General features: G+C 41.9%; 1 protein-coding gene across 1 annotated transcript in view; it reads right to left on the reverse strand.

The window, feature by feature from the left end:
• LOC139763546 (arf-GAP with SH3 domain, ANK repeat and PH domain-containing protein 1-like) overlaps positions 1-20059 on the reverse strand; it is a 272263-nt gene that overhangs the window by 187979 nt on the left and 64225 nt on the right. Inside the window, exons 3-5 of the mRNA XM_071689748.1 lie at positions 10464-10567; positions 10074-10103; positions 8474-8621 (exon numbers count right to left, since the gene is read on the reverse strand). Coding sequence (XP_071545849.1) covers positions 8474-8621; positions 10074-10103; positions 10464-10567 — 282 coding nt within the window. The remainder of the gene's footprint in view (positions 1-8473; positions 8622-10073; positions 10104-10463; positions 10568-20059) is intronic.

Consider the following 20059-nt stretch of genomic DNA (forward strand, 5'->3'; position numbering starts at 1 on the left):
CAGCGTCTTCTTTATGATAGTTGCATCATGTGCATAAGGGGTCTTGGGATATGTTGAAATTATGTTGGCAGTGTTGCAGCAGTGGGTGATATCCAGAGAACAGACAGGAAAGTGTGACTTGTGTTTGACTGAGGTGTGATTCTGAGATTTGGTTACTTTGAGTTTGACAGCGAGTTGAGAGGTTAGCAGTTTTGTTTTTGCTTGGTAATTTCAGTGTGTATAACTATCATCAGGGTTATATCTGTTGGGGGTGAAGGGATCTGAGAGTAGATGTAACTGAGGTATAAGACTGAATATTTCTTCATGAGTTTTTGGTTAGTTATAGAGTGGTTTGAGTGGAAGAGGTCTAGTCCTGTTTCAAGGAACTGAGTGCTGAGCATATTGAGGGGTCACTGCACTGAGGAGCTTTGTTTCACTGTGAAGAGGTTGAGAATCTGTAGTTGCTAGAAATCCAGGTTTGTTATAACTACATATGAGGTGGGAGAACAAGCAAAAGAAGCATAGTTTAAAGTGAAGTGGATAAATTATTAGTATAAGATGTTGAAGATGTATGTATGGTTCATGGTGAAGTGTCTGAGGATTGGCGGAATACATGCATAGTGCCATTGTACAAAGGCAAAGGGGATAAAGGTGAGTGTTCAAATCATAGAGGGGGATAGGGGAGAAAGAAACTTCCCACGCATTCCTCACGTGTCGCAGAAGGCGACTAAAGGGGATGGGAGCGGGGGGCCAGAAATCCTCCCCTCCTTGTATTTCAACTTTCTAAAAGGGGAAACAGAAGAAGGAGTCACGTGGGGAGTGCTCATCCTCCTCGAAGGCTCAGACTGGGGTGTCTAAATGTGTGTGGATGTAACCAAGATGAGAAAAAAGGAGAGATAGGTAGTATGTTTGAGGAAAGGAACCTGGATGTTTCGGCTCTGAGTGAAACGAAGTTCAAGGGCAAAGGGGAAGAGTGATTTGGGAATGTCTTGGGAGTAAAGTCAGGGGTTAGTGAGAGGACAAGAGCAAGGGAAGGAGTAGCAGTACTCCTGAAACAGGAGTTGCGGGAGTATGTGATCGAGTGTGAGAAAGTAAACTCCAGATTGATATGGGTAAAACTGAAAGTTGATGGAGAGAGATGGGTGATTATCGGTGCATATGCACCTGGGCATGAGAAGAAAGATCATGAGAGGCAAGTGTTTTGGGAGCAGCTGAATGAGTGTATTAGTCATTTTGATGCACAAGACCGGGTTATGGTGATGGGTGATTTGAATGCAAAGGTGAGTAATTTGGCAGTTGAGGGAATAATTGGTATACATGGGGTGTTCAGTGTTGTAAATGGAAATGGTGAAGAGCTTGTAGATTTATGTGCTGAAAAAGGACTGGTGATTGGGAATACCTGGTTCAAAAAGCGAGATATACATAAGTATACGTATGTAAGTAGGAAAGATGGCCAGAGAGTGTTATTGGATTACGTGTTAATTGATAGGCGCGCGAAAGAGAGACTTTTGGATGTCAATGTGCTGAGAGGTGCAACTGTAGGGATGTCTGATCATTATCTTGTGGAGGCGAAGGTGAAGATTTGTAGGGGTTTTCAGAAAAGAAGAGAGAATGTTCGGGTGAAGAGAGTGGTGAGAGTAAGTGAGCCTGGGGAGGAGACTTGTGTGAGGAAGTACCAGGAGAGAGGAGAGACTGAGTACAGAACGGAAAAAGGTGAGAGCAAAGGAGGTGAGGGGAGTGGGGGACGAATGGGATGTATTTAGGGAAGCAGTGATGGCTTGCGCAAAAGATGCTTGTGGCATGAGAAGCGTGGGAGGTGGGTTGGTTAGAAAGGGTAGTGAATGGTGGGATGAAGAAGTAAGATTATTAGTGAAAGAGAAGAGAGAGGCATTTTGATGATTTTTGCAGGGAAATAATGCAAATGAGTGGGAGATGTATAAAAGAAAGAGGCAGGAGGTCAAGAGAAAGGTGCAAGAGGTGAAGAAGAGGGCAAAAGAGAGTTGGGGTGAGAGAGTATCATTAAATTTTAGCGAGAATAAAAAGATGTTTTGGAAGGAGATAAATAAAGTGCATAAGACAAGGGAGCAAATGGGAACTTCAGAGAAGGGGGCTAATGGGGAGGGGATAACAAGTAGTGGTGACGTGAGAAGGAGACTGAGTGAGTATTTTGAAGGTTTGTTGAATATGTTTGATGATAAGAGTGGCAGATATAGGATGTTTTGGTCGAGGTGGTGTGCAAAGTGAGAGGGTTGGGGAAAATGATTTGGTAAACAGAGAAGAGGTAGTAAAAGCATTGTGGAAGATGAAAGCTGGCAAGGCAGCAGGTTTGGATGGTATTGCAGCGGAATTTATTAAAAAAGGGGGTGACTGTATTGTTGACTGCTTGGTAAAGTTATTTAATGTATATATGATTCATGGTGAGGTGCCTGAGGATTGGCGGAATACTTGCATAGTGCCATTGTACAAAGGCATAGGGGATAAGAGAGAGTGCTCAAATTACAGAGGTATAAGTTTGTTGAGTAATCCTGGTAAATTATATGGGAGGGTATCGATTGAGAGGGTGAAGGCATGTACAGAGCATCAGATTGGGGAAGAGCAGTGTGGTTTCAGAAGTGGTAGAGGATGTGTGGATCTGGTGTTTGTTTTGAAGAATGTATGTGAGAAATACTTAGAAAAGCAAATGGATTTGTATGTAGCATTTATGGATCTGGAGAAGGCATATGATAGAGTTCACAGAGATGCTCTGTGGAAGGTATTAAGAATATATGGTGTGGGAGGCAAGCTGTTAGAAGCAGTGAAAAGTTTTTATTGAGGATGTAAGGCATGTGTATGTGTAGGAAGAGAGGAAAGTGATTGGTTCTCAGTGAATGTAGGTTTGCGGCAGGGGTGTGTGATGTCTCCATGGTTGTTTAATTTGTTTATGGATGGGGTTGTTAGGGAGGTGAATGTAAGAGTTTTGGAATGAGGGGCAAGTATGCAGTCTGTTGTGGATGAGAGAGCTTGGGAAGTGAGTCAGTTGTTGTTCGCTGATGATACAGCGCTGGTGGCTGATTCATGTGAGAAACTGCAGAAGCTGGTGACTGAGTTTGTAAAGTGTGTCTAAGAAGAAAGTTAAGAGTAAATGTGAATAAGAGCAAGGTTATTAGGTACAGTAGGGTTGAGGGTCAAGTCAATTGGGAGGTAAGTTTGAATGGAGAAAAACTGGAGGAAGTAAAGTGTTTTAGATATCTGGGAGTGGATCTGGCAGTGGATGGAACCATGGAAGTGGAGGTGAATCATAGGGTGGGTGAGGGGGCGAAAATTCTGGGAGCCTTGAAGAATGTTTGGAAGTCGAGAACATTATCTCGGAGAGCAAAAATGGGTATGTTTGAGGGAATAGTGGTTCCAACAATGTTGTATGGCTGCGAGGCATGGGCTATGGATAGAGTTGTGCGTAGGATGGTGGATGTGCTGGAAATGAGATGTTTGAGGATAATATGTGGTGTGAGGTGTTTTGATCGAGTAAGTAATGTAAGGGTAAGAGAGATGTGTGGAAATAAAAAGAGTGTGGTTGAGAGAGCAGAAGAGGGTGTTTTGAAATGGTTTGGTCACATGGAGAAAATGAGTGAGGAAAGATTAACCAAGAGGATATATGTGTCAGAGGTGGAGGGAACGAGGAGAAGTGGGAGACCAAATTGGAGGTGGAAAGATGGAGTGAAAAAGATTTTGAGTGATTGGGGCCTAAATAAATATAAATAAATAAGTTTGTTGAGTATTTCTGGGAAATTATTTACTTATTTATTTTGCTTTGTCGCTGTCTCTCGCATTAGCGGGGTAGCGCAAGGAAAGAGACAAAAGAATGGCCCAACCCACCCACATACACATGTATATACATACACGTCCACACACGCAAATATACATACCTATACATCTCAATACACACATATATATACACAGACAGACATATACATATATGCACATGTACATAATTCATACTTTCTGCCTTTATTTATTTCCATCGCCACCTCGCCACACATGGAATAACATCCCCCTTCCCCTCATGTATACGAGGTAATGCTAGGAAAAGACAACAAAGGCCACTTTCATTCACACTCAGTCTCTAGCTGTCATGTAATAATGCCCCGAAACCACAGCTCCCTTTCCACATCCAGGCCCCACAGAACTTTCCATGGTTTATCCCAGACGCTTTACATGCCCTGGTTCAATCCATTGACAGCACGTTGACCCCGGTATACCACATCGTTCCAATTCACTCTATTCCTAGCCCGCCTTTCACCCTCCTGCATGTTCAGGGCCCGATCACTCAAAATCTTTTTCACTCCATCTTTCCACTTTCCAATTTGGTCTCCCACTTCTCCTTGTTCCCTCCACCTCTGACACATATATCCTCTTGGTCAATCTTTCCTCACTCATTCTCTCCATGTGACCAAACCATTTCAACACACCCTCTTCTGCTCTCCCAACCACACTCTTTTTATTACCACACATCTCTCTTACCCTTACATTACTTACTCGATCAAACCACCTCACACCACATATTGTCCTCAACCTTTTCATTTCCAGCACATCCACCCTCCTCCGCACAACTCTATCCATAGCCCATGCCTCGCAACCATATAACACTGTCGGAACCACTATTCCTTCAAACATACCCATTTTTGTTTTCCAAGATAATGGTCTCGACTTCCACACATTCTTCAACGCTCCCAGAACTTTTGCCCCCTACCCCACCCTATGATTCACTTCCGCTTCCGTGGTTCCATCCCCTGCCAAATCCACTCCCAGATATCTAGAACACTTCACTTCCTCCAGTTTTTCTCCATTCAAACTTACCTCCCAATTGACTTGTCCCTCAACCCTACTGTACCTAATAACCTTGCTCTTATTCACATTTACTCTCAGCTTTTTTCTTTCACACACTTTACCAAACTCAGTCACCAGCTTCTGCAGTTTCTCACACAAATCAGCCACCAGTGCTGTATCATCAGAAAACAACAACTGACTCACTTCTCAAGCTCTCTCATCCACAACAGACTGCATACTTGCCCCCTTTTCCAAAACTCTTCCATTTACCTCCCTAACAACCCCATCCATAAATAAATTAGGCAACCATGGAGACATCACACACCCCTGCCACAAACCAACATTCACTGAAAACCAATCACTTTCCTCTCTTCCTACAAGTACAGATGCCTTACATCCTAAATAAAAACTTTTCACTGCTTCTAACAACTTGCCTTCCACACCATATATTCTTAATACCTTCCACAGAGCATCTCTAACAACTCTATCATATGGCTTCTCCAGATCCATAAATGCTACATACAAATCCATTTGCTTTTCTAAGTATTTCCTCACATACATTCATCAAAGCAAATAAATATCTGATCCACACATCCTCTACCACTTCTGAAACCACACTGCTCTTCCCCAATCTGATGCTTTGTACATGCCTTCACCCTCTCAATCAATACCCTCCCATATAATTTACCAGGAATACTCAACAAACTTATACCTCTGTAATTTAATCACTCACTTTTATCACCTTTGCCTTTGTACAATGGCACTATGCACGCATTCCGCTAATCCTCAGGCACCTCACCATGAGTCATACATACATTAAATACCCTTACCAACCAGTCAACAATACAGTCACCCCTTTTTTAATAAATTCCACTGGAATACCATCCAAACCCGCTGCCTTGCTGGCTTCCATCTTCCACAAAGCTTTTACTACCTCTTCTCTGTTTACCAAATCATTTTCCCTAGCCCTCTCACTTTGCACACCACCTCGACCAAAACACCCTATATCTGCCACTCTATCATCAAACACATTTAACAAACTTTCAATATACTCACTCCATCTCCTCACATCACCACTACTGTTATTACCTCCCCATTTGCCCTCTTCATTGAAGTTCCCATTTGTTCCCTTGTCTTACGCACTTTATTTACCTCCTTCCAAAACATCTTTTTATTCTCCCTAAAATTCAATGATACTCTCACACCCCACCTCTCATTTGCCCTCTTCTTCACCTCTTGCACCTTTCTCTTGACCTCCTGCCTCTTTCTTTTATACATCTCCCATTCATTTGCATTATTTCCCTGCACAAATCATCCAAATGCCTCTCTCTTCTCTTTCACTAATAATCTTATTCTTCATCCCATCACTCACTACCCTTTCTAATCTACCCACCTTCCACGCTTCTCATGCCACAAGCATCTTTTGTGCAAGCCATCACTGCTTCCCTAAATACATCCCATTCCTCCCCCACTCCCCTTACATCCTTTGGTCTAACCTTTTTCCATTCTGTACTCACTCTCTCCTGGTACTTCCTCACACAAGTCTCCTTCCCAAGCTCACTTACTCTCACCACTCGTTTCACCCCAACATTCTCTCTTCTTTTCTGAAAAACTGTAAAAATCTTCACCTTCACCTCCACAAGATAATGATAAGACATCCCTCCAGTTGCACCTCTCAGCATATTTACATCCAAAAGTCTCTCTTTCACGCGCCTATCAATTAAAACGTTATCCAATAACGCTCTCTGGCCATCTCTACTACTTACATAGGTATACTTATGTATATCTCTCTTTTTAAACCAGGTATTCCCAATCACCAATCCTTTTTCAGCACATAAATCTACAAGCTCTTCCCCATTTCCATTTACAACACTGAACACCCCATGTACACCAATCATTCCCTCAACTGCCACATTACTCACCTTTGCATTCAAATCACCCATCACTATAACCCGGTCTTGTGCATCAAAACTACTAACACACTCACTCAGCTGCTCCCAAAACACTTGCTTCTCATGATCTTACTTCTCATGCCCAGGTGCATATGCACCAATAATCACCCATCTCTCTCCATCCACTTTCAGCTTTACCCATATTAATCTAGAGTTTACTTTTTTACACTCTATCACATACTCCCACCACTCCTGTTTCAGGAGTAGTGCTACTCCTTCCCTTGCTCTTGTCCTCCCACTAACCCCTGACTTTACTCCCAAGACATTCCCAAACCAATCGTTTCACTCAGAGCCAAAACTTCCAGGTTCCTTTCCTCAAACATACTACCTATCTCTCCTTTTTTCTCATCTCGGTTACATCCACACACATTCAGACACTCCAATCTGAGCTTTCGAGGAGGATGAGCACTCCCTGCGTGACTCCTTCTTCTGTTTCCCCTTTTAGAAAGTTAAAATACATGGAGGGGAGGGTTTCCAGCCCTCCACTCCCGAAATTATATGGGAGGGTATTGATTGAGAGGGTGAAGGCATGTACGGAACATCAGATTGGGGAAGAGCAGTGTGGTTTCAGAAGTGGTAGAGGATGTATGGATCAGGTGTTTGCTTTGAAGAATGTATGTGAGAAATACTTAGAAAAAATGGATTTGTATGAAGCATTTATGGATCTGGAGAAGGCATATGATAGAGCTGATAGAGATGCTCTGTGGAAGGTATTAAGAGTATATGGTGTGGGAGGTAAGTTGCTAGAAGCAGTGAAAAGTTTCTACCAAGGATGTAAGGGATGTGTACGCGTAGGAAGAGAGGAAAGTGACTGGTTCCCAGTGAATGTCGGTTTGTGGCAGAGGTGCATGATGTCTCCATGGTTGTTTAATTTGTTTATGAATGGGGTTGTTAGGGAGGTGAATGCAAGAGTTTTGGAGAGAGGGGCAAGTAGGCAGTCTGTTGTGGATGAGAGGGCTTGGGAAGTGTCAGTTGTTGTTCGCTGATGATACAGCACTGGTGGCTGATTTGAGTGAGAAACTGCAGGAGCTGGTGACTGAGTTTGGTAAAGTGTGTGAAAGAAGAAAGCTGAGAGTAAATGTGAATAAGAGCAAGGTTCAGTAGGGTTGAGGGACAAGTCAATTGGGAGGAAAGTTTGAATGGAGAAAAACTGGAGGAAGTGAAGTGTTTTGGATATCTGGAAGTGGATTTAGCAGTGGATGGAACCATGGAAGCGGAAGTGAGTCACAGGGTGGGGGAGAGAGCGAAGGTTCTGGGAGCGTTGAAGAATGTCTCGAAGGCAAGAGCATTTATTTTGGAGAGTAATAATGGGTATGTTTGAAGGAACAGTGGTTCCAACAATGTTGTATGGTTGCGAGGTGTGGGCTATAGATAGGGTTGTGCGGAGGAGGATGGATGTGTTGTAAATGAGATGTTTGAGGACAATATGTGGTGTGAGGTGGTCTGATTGAGTGAGATGGTTCCAGGTACCACTTCAATGTTCCTGATCAGGGTAGTTGTACCATCCTGGGCAGCTGTTGTCAAACACTTACTATACCAGCCTTTTCCTTACAAAGATTTGATCCATACAAATGTGTGGTTTAAATCCTCATTGCTCAAATTCAACTTCATTACTTTCTTAGCACTCTCTCTTACTAACTTTCTGTTAGGAGAAATTAAATTATAATGCTTGTATGAAACATATCTAAAGAACATTACACCTAAGATAAAAAACGCAACAAAAGTCTAAATCAATTTACCTGAAAGTACACACGAAGAAGGCCATAAAGATCATTATTATTAATGACTTCCCTCAACTGAATCTGAAGTTCTTCTGGCGTTGCTGTTGTTGGCTGAACAAATGCCCGTCGAACATATTTTGATTGAATGAACTCTCTTCTTTCATCCCTGGAATTGTGAAACTGTGATATATCATACCCTCATTCAAAATTATATCAATACAACAAATGAAGATGTGCTAAGTTGCAGTGCTTCAAAGTCCAATTCTTTTCAAAATGTAATTAACTGTACTGGATATAAGTTAAGTCTTAAAGTCAAAATATCAAGTACAGTAATGTTCATATCTACACACAGTTAATCAAACAAATAACATTCCAATTTAGATGCCAGGTAACACTTTATAATGATACATCAACTTGGTATATTAGATGTGTGTTATGTTTTAGGATAATGTTAGTCATGCTAGATTTGACCTGAAAACACAATTGGTTTTGACCTTGAAACCTGCCCTTTTAACTATGACAGGTAGATTAATACTGTAAACAAACACACATTTATGACAGTTCTAATGGGTTTGAAAATACATAAAATATCTATAGTTCCTACTTTCATCATCCATAATAAATGCGAGAGTGCCTTTCCTACTCAAAGAATTACTGAAGTAATATTCACAAACTGACCTTTGGATATTTGCAGGGTGGAAAAAAAAGCAAGTAACATATAAACACAATAATGAGATGCAAGATGATTATTTATGAAAGAGGTTTTCAACCAGAACTGGAAACTATTACAACCATAAGAAAATAAATCAAGCAATAAGGCAGCCAGAGAATCAAAGCAACTACTTTGTGCTAGACATACTAATTATATCTGAAACAACCTCACAATAGAGGTGAATTATGCACCTGAGATAATTTTCTAACATGCATACTGTGCTTTCTACACAAAAATATATAAAATACTATTACTACAGCATGATCATAATCCAAATGTCCACACTAAAGCAAATGCTACAACAGGTATACAAAAAAAATGGGTGCTTTTATGATCTTTGCATATGAAATTATTTCTATGGTCACTGCTCACATTGGCAAAAATTCTGCTAATAAATAAACAGAAGTGATCATTCACATTCACCAGCTGCTAAATTTATTAATCCACTTTTTTTCTTTCTATTGAACAAATATTTTCCATGCCACATCTGCAATGCTCGGCCGTCCCAGGATGACCACTGCCACACTAATGCAGCAGATAAACTGGCTTCAGAAGCAGATTATTTACAAATTCACAGAATCAAACCTCAAATCATAAATCATTACTGTACTTTAATACTTTGGCTTTAACTTTTTTTGTCATATATGGCATGATACATGCCACTTTAGTCAAAATTATTTACTAAACTGACAAATACTTTAACAAAAATATGCACAGCACTAAAATCCAAATTTCAATAAAATGAGGCATGTCTGTAATGACGAAACACAAAAGGTTAAAATCAATCTCTATGAGAATAACTTAAAAAACTATGATCATATTAATGCTATTTGTTAAACTACAAAGTCTGCTTTCTGATTCCTGCTGCTGCCTAGAAACACGGCTAAGAGTGAGAGTCTTACTCACCACCTTCTTAGCCAATCTTCTCGTGAGTCACTGAGTAAAAAGAGTTTTATGTGGTCAAATGAATCAGAGCAAAAATTAGTATTTTCTATTTTTTCATGGTGACCATGAGTTTCAATGAAAAACTCAGTATTACTTTCTGGGCACTGTGAACTAGCTGTTCTCTGGTAAAGTAAATGTACAATGTAACCACCATACAAAATAATGGAATAAACTGGGACATTAGGTAATGGTCACAGTCCATAGAAAAAACTGAAAGGGACACAAAAGGTAATATATTTCAGAATGGTGTAACTTTACAATCATTCTTATCGAAGCTGTCACACATGGATCAAGAAATCACAACAGGAAAACAGACAACACTGTTTCAGAAATACATCTTGTGAGACTTACATTGTACTGGTGGGTTCAGGTTTTCTAGGTGAAGTAGCCTCTGTTACCTCATTGAAAGACTTGTTGGTCATATGCCGTGCAAGAAGCAACTGTGCTGTTCCCACCTTGATAAAAAGAAATGTAATAAAATGTTACAATTACAATACTTGGGCACATTCATTTTGAAAACAAAACATGATACACTTAGAGCTTTCACACTGAACATCACAAAATCATCCACCACATCAGGGATATTTCATTGAAATATCCCTGGGGATAGGGGAGAAAGAATACTTCCCACGTATTCCCTGCGTGTCGTAGAAGGCGACTAAAAGGGAAGGGAGCGGGGGGCTGGAAATCCTCCCCTCTCGTTTTTTTTTAATTTTCCAAAAGAAGGAACAGAGAAGGGGGCCAGGTGAGGATAATCCCTCAAAGGCCCAGTCCTCTGTTCTTAACGCTACCTCGCTATCGCGGGAAATGGCGAATAGTATGAAAAAAAAAAAAAAAAATCAAATTTGAAAAAAGTTTATAAACTGAAAAAAACAAAAAAAATCCCCAAGATAGTGTCTGGGAAAGATGAAAGATTCTCCAGTATATCTCTACGAAACTCAGAAAAAGCTGGCCTTCCCCAGTATTTGCTTTGAGTTCAATCATGGAAGCAACTGCTTGCTTATCTTAGGCCTTGCCTTCAGCTAATCTGAGACTGTCAAAAAGATGACATCACTTACTTACTCCTTGCAGCCCAACAGTTCAGAATTCACACATCAAGGGCATCAAGCCCAAAAGCAGTTACAATTGGAGGTGATATGCTATTCAAAAAATGAAAGAGAAGGGCAAAATAACTTAAGAAAACCAGGAAAGAAATTCTCATACGACACCACCATGGACAGAAAATGTTTTTCAATTTTCAAAACCTACATATCTCACTTCTGCAGTCTCTCCTGTAAGCATGAAAACACACCCACATGAAGAAAGGTTTAAAGAGAAATTTTCACATAAGAAGACTATCTCCAAAATAAAAAACAAGTACCTTCAATGATGATTAAGAAGCACACTAAAATCTCATCTAAAGCAGGAGTCCCTAGAGCTACAGATGGTAGATCCAAAATATTCAAATTCAGTGTACCTTGGAGAAAACATCATCCCTAACCTGTCACCAGAATTCCATATTAGGAGAATAGCTAAGGAAACAAAGTGGATTCCTATGTAGCATTTATGGATCAGGAGAAGGCATGTGATAGGGTTGATAGAGATGTTTCGTGGAAGGTTTTAAGAGCATATTGTGTGGGAGGCAAGGTGCTAGAAGCAGTGAAAGTTTTTACCAAGGATGTAAGGGATGTGTACGAGTAGGTAGAGAGGAGAGTGACTGGTTCCTAGTGAATGTCGATTTGCGGCTGGGGTGTATGATGTCCCCGTGGTTGTGTAATTTGTTAATGGATAGGGTGGTTAGGAAGGTAAATGCAAGAGTTTTGGAGAGAGGGGCAAGTGAGCACTATGTTGTGGATGAGAGGGCCTGTGAAGTGAGTCAGATGTTGTTTGCTGATGATACAGCTCTAGTGGCTGATTTGTGAGAAACTGCAGAGGCTGGTGATTGAGCTTGGAAAAGTGTGTGAAAGGAGAAAGTTGAGAGTAAATGTGAATAAGACCAAGGTTTTTAGGTTCAGTATGGTTGAGGGACAAGTTAATTGGGATGTAAGTATGAATGGAGAAAAATTGGAGGAAGTGAAGTGTTTTAGATATCTGGGAGTGGATTTGGCAGCAGATGGAACCATGGAAGCGGAAGTGAGTTACAGGGTGAGGAGGAGGCGAAGGTTCTGTGTGTGATTAGGAATGTGTGGATGGAGAGAACATTATCTTGGAGATCAAAAATGGGTATGTTACAAGGAGGGAGTAGTAGTTCCAACAATGTTATATACTTGCGAGGCATGGTGCTATAGATAGGGTTGTATGGAGGAAGGTGGATGAGTCGGAAATGAAATGTTTGAGGACAATATGTGGTGTGAGGTGGTTTGATTAAGTAAAAAGAGTATAGTTGAGAGAGCAGAAGAGGGTGTGCTGAAATGGTTTGGAGATATGGAGAGAATTAGTGAGGAAAAATTGACAAAGAGGATATATGAGTCAGAGGTGGAGGGAAGAAGAAGCAGGAGACCAAATTGGAGATGGAAGGAAGGATTGAATAAGATTTTCAGCGATTAGGGCCTGAACAAAGAGGAGGGTGAAAGGCGTGCAAGTAACAGAATGAATTGGAATGATGTGGTATATCGGGGTCAACATGCTGTCAATGCTCTGAACTAGGGCATGTGAGGCATCTGGGGCAAACCATGGAAAGCTCTGTGGGGTCTGGCTGTGGAGAGGGAGCTGTGGTTTCGGTTCATTACACACGACAGCTAGAGACTGAGTGTGAAAAAATATGGCATTTTGTCTGCATTCCTGGAACTACCTTGCTGAAGCAGGGGTAGCGATGTTGTTTTCCTGTGGGGGAGGGTAGTTACAGGAATGTATGAAGGCAAGTAAGTGTGTATGCATGCAGTGTCTCCGTATGTGTTTGTATATATTGATATGTATATGTATATATATATGTATATATATATACAGTTTCCATGTGAGAAACTGCAGAAGCTGGTGACTGAGTTTGGTAAAGTGTGTGAAAGAAGAAAGTTAAGAGTAAATGTGAATAAGAGCAAGGTTATTACGTACAGTAGGGTTGAGGGTCAAGTCAATTGGGAGGTAAGTTTGAATGGAGAAAAACTGGAGGAAGTAAAGTGTTTTAGATATCTGGCAGTGGATCTGGCAGCGGATGGAACCATGGAAGCGAAAGTGGATCATAGGGTGGGGGAGGGGGCGAAAATCCTGGGAGCCTTGAAGAATGTGTGGAAGTCGAGAACATTATCTCAGAAAGCAAAAATGGGTATGTTTGAAGGAATAGTGGTTCCAACAATGTTGTATGGTTGCGAGGCGTGGGCTATGGATAGAGATGTGCGCAGGAGGATGGATGTGCTGGAAATGAGATGTTTGAGGACGATGTGTAGTGTGAGGTGGTTTGATCGAGTAAGTAACGTAAGGGTAAGAGAGATGTGTGGAGATAAAAAGAGTGTGGTTGAGAGAGCAGAAGAGGGTGTTTTGAAATGGTTTGGGCACATGGAGAGAATGAGTGAGGAAAGATTGACCAAGAGGATATATGTGTCAGAGGTGGAGGGAACGAGGAGAAGTGGGAGACCAAATTGGAGGTGGAAAGATGGAGTGAAAAAGATTTTGTGTGATCGGGGCCTGAACATGCAGGAGGTTGAAAGGAGGGCAACGAATAGATTGAATTGGATCGATGTGGTATACTGGGGTTGACGTGCTGTCAGTGGATTGAATCAGGGCATGTGAAGCGTCTGGGGTAAACCATGGAAAGCTGTGTAGGTATGTATATTTGCGTGTGTGGACGTATGTATATACATGTGTATGGGAGTGGGTTGGGCCATTTCTTTCGTCTGTTTCCTTGCGCTACCTCGCAAACGCGGGAGACAGCGACAAAGCAAAAAAAAAAAAATATACATATATATATCTTTTTCGTCTGTTTCCTTGCGCTACCTCGCAAACGCGGGAGACAGCAACAAAGTATAAAAAAAAAAAAGAAAAAAAAATATCTTCTTTAATACTATTCGTTGTTTCCCACATCAGCAAGGTAGCGTTAAGAACAGAGGACTGGGCCTCTGAGGAAACATCCTCATCCAGCCCACTTCTCTGTTCCTTCCTTTGGGGGAAAAAAAAAAAAAAGAGAGGGGAGGATTTCCAGCCCCCCACTCCCTTCCCTTTTAGTCGCCTTCTACGACACGCAGGGAATACGTGGGAAGCATTCTTTTTCTCCTATCCCCAGGGAATATATATATATATATATATATATATATATATATATATATATATATATATATATATATATCTTTTTTTTTATACTTTGTCGCTGTCTCCCGCGTTTGCGAGGTAGCGCAAGGAAACAGACGAAAGAAATGGCCCAACCCCCCCCATACACATGTATATACATACGTCCACACACGCAAATATACATACCTACACAGCTTTCCATGGTTTACCCCAGACGCTTCACATGCCTTGATTCAATCCACTGACAGCATGTCAACCCCGGTATACCACATCGCTCCAATTCACTCTATTCCTTGCCCTCCTTTCACCCTCCTGCATGTTCAGGCCCTGATCACACAAAATCTTTTTCACTCCATCTTTCCACCTCCAATTTGGTCTCCCTCTTCTCCTTGCTCCCTCCACCTCCGACACATATATCCTCTTGGTCAATCTTTCCTCACTCATCCTCTCCATGTGCCCAAACCACTTCAAAACACCCTCTTCTGCTCTCTCAACCACGCTCTTCTTATTTCCACACATCTCTCTTACCCTTACGTTACTCACTCGATCAAACCACCTCACACCACACACTGTCCTCAAACATCTCATTTCCAGCACATCCATCCTCCTGCGCACAACTCTATCCATAGCCCACGCCTCGCAACCATACAGCATTGTTGGAACCACTATTCCTTCAAACATACCCATTTTTGCTTTCCGAGATAATGTTCTCAACTTCCACACATTCTTCAAGGCTCCCAGAATTTTCGCCCCCTCCCCCACCCTATGATCCACTTCCGCTTCCATGGTTCCATCCGCTGACAGATCCACTCCCAGATATCTAAAACACTTCACTTCCTCCAGTTTTTCTCCATTCAAACTCACCTCCCAATTGACTTGACCCTCAACCCTACTGTACCTAATAACCTTGCTCTTATTCACATTTACTCTTAACTTTCTTCTTCCACACACTTTACCAAACTCAGTCACCAGCTTCTGCAGTTTCTCACATGAATCAGCCACCAGCGCTGTATCATCAGCGAACAACAACTGACTCACTTCCCAAGCTCTCTCATCTCCAACAGACTTCATACTTGCCCCTCTTTCCAAAACTCTTGCATTTACCTCCCTAACAACCCCATCCATAAACAAATTAAACAACCATGGAGACATCACACACCCCTGCCGCAAACCTACATTCACTGAGAACCAATCACTTTCCTCTCTTCCTACACGTACACATGCCTTACATCCTCGATAAAAACTTTTCACTGCTTCTAACAACTTTCCTCCCACACCATATATTCTTAATACCTTCCACAGAGCATCTCTATCAACTCTATCATATGCCTTCTCCAGATCCATAAATGCTACATACAAATCCATTTGCTTTTCTAAGTCTTTCTCACATACATTCTTCAAAGCAAACACCTGATCCACACATCCTCTACCACTTCTGAAACCACACTGCTCTTCCCCAATCTGATGCTCTGTACATGCCTTCACCCTCTCAATCAATACCCTCCCATATAATTTACCAGGAATACTCAAAAACTTATACCTCTGTAATTTGAGCATTCACTCTTATCCCCTTTGCCTTTGTACAATGGCACTATGCACGCATTCCGCCAATCCTCAGGCACCTCACCATGAGTCATACATACATTAAATAACCTTACCAACCAGTCAACAATACAGTCACCCCCTTTTTTAATAAATTCCACTGCAATACCATCCAAACCTGCTGCCTTGCCGGCTTTCATCTTCCGCAAAGCTTTTACTACCTCTTCTCTGTTTACCAAATCATTTTCCCTAACCCTCTCACTTTGCACACCACCTCGACCAAAACACCCTATATCTGCCACTCTATCATCAAACACATTCAACAAACCTTCAAAATACTCACTCCATCTCCTTCTCACATCACCACTACTTGTTATCACCTCCCCATTTGCGCCCTTCACTGAAGTTCCCATTTGCTCCCTTGTCTTACGCCCTTTATTTACCTCCTTCCAGAACATCTTTTTATTCTCCCTAAAATTTAATGATACTCTCTCACCCCAACTCTCATTTGCCCTCTTTTTCACCTCTTGCACCTTTCTCTTGACCTCCTGTCTCTTTCTTTTATACATCTCCCACTCAATTGCATTTTTTCCCTGCAAAAATCGTCCAAATGCCTCTCTCTTCTCTTTCACTAATACTCTTACTTCTTCATCCCACCACTCACTACCCTTTCTAATCAACCCACCTCCCACTCTTCTCATGCCACAAGCATCTTTTGCGCAATCCATCACTGATTCCCTAAATACATCCCATTCCTCCCCCACTCCCCTTGCTTCCATTGTTCTCACCTTTTTCCATTCTGTACTCAGTCTCTCCTGGTACTTCCTCACACAGGTCTCCTTCTCAAGTTCACTTACTCTCACCACCCTCTTCACCCCAACATTCACTCTTCTTTTCTGAAAACCCATACAAATCTTCACCTTAGCCTCCACAAGATAATAATCAGACATCCCTCCAGTTGCACCTCTCAGCACATTAACATCCAAAAGTCTCTCTTTCGCACGCCTGTCAATTAACACGTAATCCAATAACGCTCTCTGGCCATCTCTCCTACTTACATAAGTATACTTATGTATATCTCGCTTTTTAAACCAGGTATTCCCAATCATCAGTCCTTTTTCAGCACATAAATCTACAAGCTCTTCACCATCTCCATTTACAACACTGAACACCCCATGTATACCAATTATTCCCTCAACTGCCACATTACTCACCTTTGCATTCAAATCACCCATCACTATAACCCGGTCTCGTGCATCAAAACCACTAACACACTCATTCAGCTGCTCCCAAAACACTTGCCTCTCTTGATCTTTCTTCTCATGCCCAGGTGCATATGCACCAATAATCACCCACCTCTCTCCATCAACTTTCAGTTTTACCCATATTAATCGAGAATTTACTTTCTTACACTCTATCACATACTCCCACAACTCCTGTTTCAGGCGTATTGCTACTCCTTCCCTTGCTCTTGTCCTCTCACTAACCCCTGACTTTACTCCCCAGACATTCCCAAACCACTCTTCCCCTTTACCCTTGAGCTTCGTTTCACTCAGAGCCAAAACATCCAGGTTCCTTTCCTCAAAAGAAACATACTACCTATCTCTCCTTTTTTCACATCTTGGTTACATCCACACACATTTAGGCACCCCACTCTAAGCCTTCGAGGAGGATGAGCACTCCCCACGTGACTCCTTCTTCTGTTACCCATTTTAGAAAGTTAATACAAGGAGGGGAGGATTTCTGGCCCCCCGCTCCCGTCCCCTCTAGTCGCTTTCTATGACACGCGAGGAAGACGTGGGAAGTATTCTTTCACCCCTATCCCCAGGGATAATATACACATATATATACATATACACATACACATATATATATATATATATATATTTCTTTCTTTTCTTTTTCTTTCAAACTGTTCGCCATTTCCCGCATTAGCGAGGTAGTGTTAAGAACAGAGGACTGGGCCTTTGAGGGAATACCCTGACCTGGCCCAATTCTCTGTTCCTTCTTTTGGAAAAAAAAAAAAAAAAAAAAAAAAAAAAAAAAAAAAACGAGAGGGGAGGATTTCCAGCCCCCCGCTCCCTCCCCTTTTAGTCGCCTTTTACGACACGCAGGGAATACGTGGGAAGTATTCTTTGTCCCCTATCCCCAGGGATATATATATATATATATATATATATATATATTTTTTTTTTTTTTTTTTTTTTTTGTCGCTGTCTCCCGCGTTTGCAAGGTAGCGCAAGGAAACAGACGAAAGAAATGGCCCAACCCACCCCCATACACATGTATATACATACATCCACACACGCAACTATACATACCTACACAGCTTTCCATGGTTTACCCCAGACGCTTAACATGCCCTGATTCAATCAACTGACAGCACGTCAACCCCGGTATACCACATCGCTCCAATTCACTCTATTCCTTGCCCTCCTTTCACCCTCCTGCATGTTCAGGCCCCGATCACACAAAATCTTTTTCACTCCATCTTTCCACCTCCAATTTGGTCTCCCTCTTCTCCTCGTTCCCTCCACCTCTGACACATATATCCTCTTGGTCAATCTTTCCTCACTCATTCTCTCCATGTGCCCAAACCATTTCAAAACACCCTCTTCTGCTCTCTCAACCACGCTCTTTTTATTTCCACACATCTCTCTTACCCTTATGTTACTTACTCGATCAAACCACCTCACACCACACATTGTCCTCAAACATCTCATTTCCAGCACATCCATCCTCCTGGGCACAACTCTATCCATAGCCCATGCCTCGCAACCATACAACATTGTTGGAACCACTATTCCTTCAAACATACCCACTTTGCTTTCCGAGATAATGTTCTCGACTTCCACACATTCTTCAAGGCCCCCAGAATCTTCGCCCCCTCCCCCACCCTATGATCCACTTCCACTTCCATGGTTCCATCCGCTGCCAGATCCACTCCCAGATATCTAAAACACTTCACTTCCTCCAGTTTTTCTCCATTCAAACTCACCTCCCAATTGACTTGACCCTCAACCCTACTGTACCTAATAACCTTGCTCTTATTCACATTTACTCTTAACTTTCTTCTTTCACACACTTTACCAAACTCAGTCACCAGCTTCTGCAGTTTCTCACATGAATCAGCCACCAGCGCTGTATCATCAGCGAACAACAACTGACTCACTTCCCAAGCTCTCTCATCCCCAACAGACTTCATACTTGCCCCTCTTTCCAAAACTCTTGCATTTACCTCCCTAACAACCCCATCCATAAACAAATTAAACAACCATGGAGACATCACACACCCCTGCCGCAAACCTACATATATATATATTGGGGAAGATTGGGGAAGAGCAGTGTGGTTTCAGAAGTGGTTGAGGATGTATGGATCAGGTGTTTGCTTTGAAGAATGTATGTGAGAAATACTTAGAAAAGTAAATGGATTTGTATGTAGCATTTATGGATCTGGAGAAGGCATATGATAAGAGTTGATAGAGATGCTCTGTGGAAGGTATTAAGAATATATGGTGTGGGAGGCAAGTTGTTAGAAGCAGTGAAAAGTTTTTATCGAGGATGTAAGGCATATGTACGTGTAGGAAGAGAGGAAAGTGATTGGTTCTCAGTGAATGTAGGTTTGCGGCAGGGGTGTGTGATGTCTCCATGGTTGTTTAATTTGTTTATGGATGGGGTTGTTAGGGAGGTGAATGCAAGAGTTTTGGAAAGAGGGGCAAGTATGAAGTCTGTTGTGAATGAGAGAGCTTGGGAAGTGAGTCAGTTGTTGTTCGCTGATGATACAGCGCTGGTGGCTGATTCATGTGGGAAACTGCAGAAGCTGGTGACTGAGTTTGGTAAAGTGTGTAAAAGAAGAAAGTTAAGAGTAAATGTGAATAAGAGCAAGGTTATTAGGTACAGTAGGGTTGAGGGTCAAGTCAATTGGGAGGTAAGTTTGAATGGAGAAAAACTGGAGGAAGTAAAGTGCTTTAGATATCTGGGAGTGGATCTGGCAGCGGATGGAACCATGGAAGCGGAAGTGAATCATAGGGTGGGGGAAGGGGCGAAAATCCTGGGAGCCTTGAAGAATGTGTGGAAGTCGAGAACATTATCTTGGAAAGCAAAAATGGGTATGTTTGAAGGAATAGTGGTTCCAACAATGTTGTATGGTTGCGAGGCGTGGGCTATGGATAGAGTTGTGTGCAGGAGGGTGGATGTGCTGGAAATGA

This window comes from Panulirus ornatus, chromosome 47 (genome assembly GCF_036320965.1).
Source record: "Panulirus ornatus isolate Po-2019 chromosome 47, ASM3632096v1, whole genome shotgun sequence".
In the NCBI taxonomy this organism is placed as follows: domain Eukaryota; kingdom Metazoa; phylum Arthropoda; class Malacostraca; order Decapoda; family Palinuridae; genus Panulirus; species Panulirus ornatus.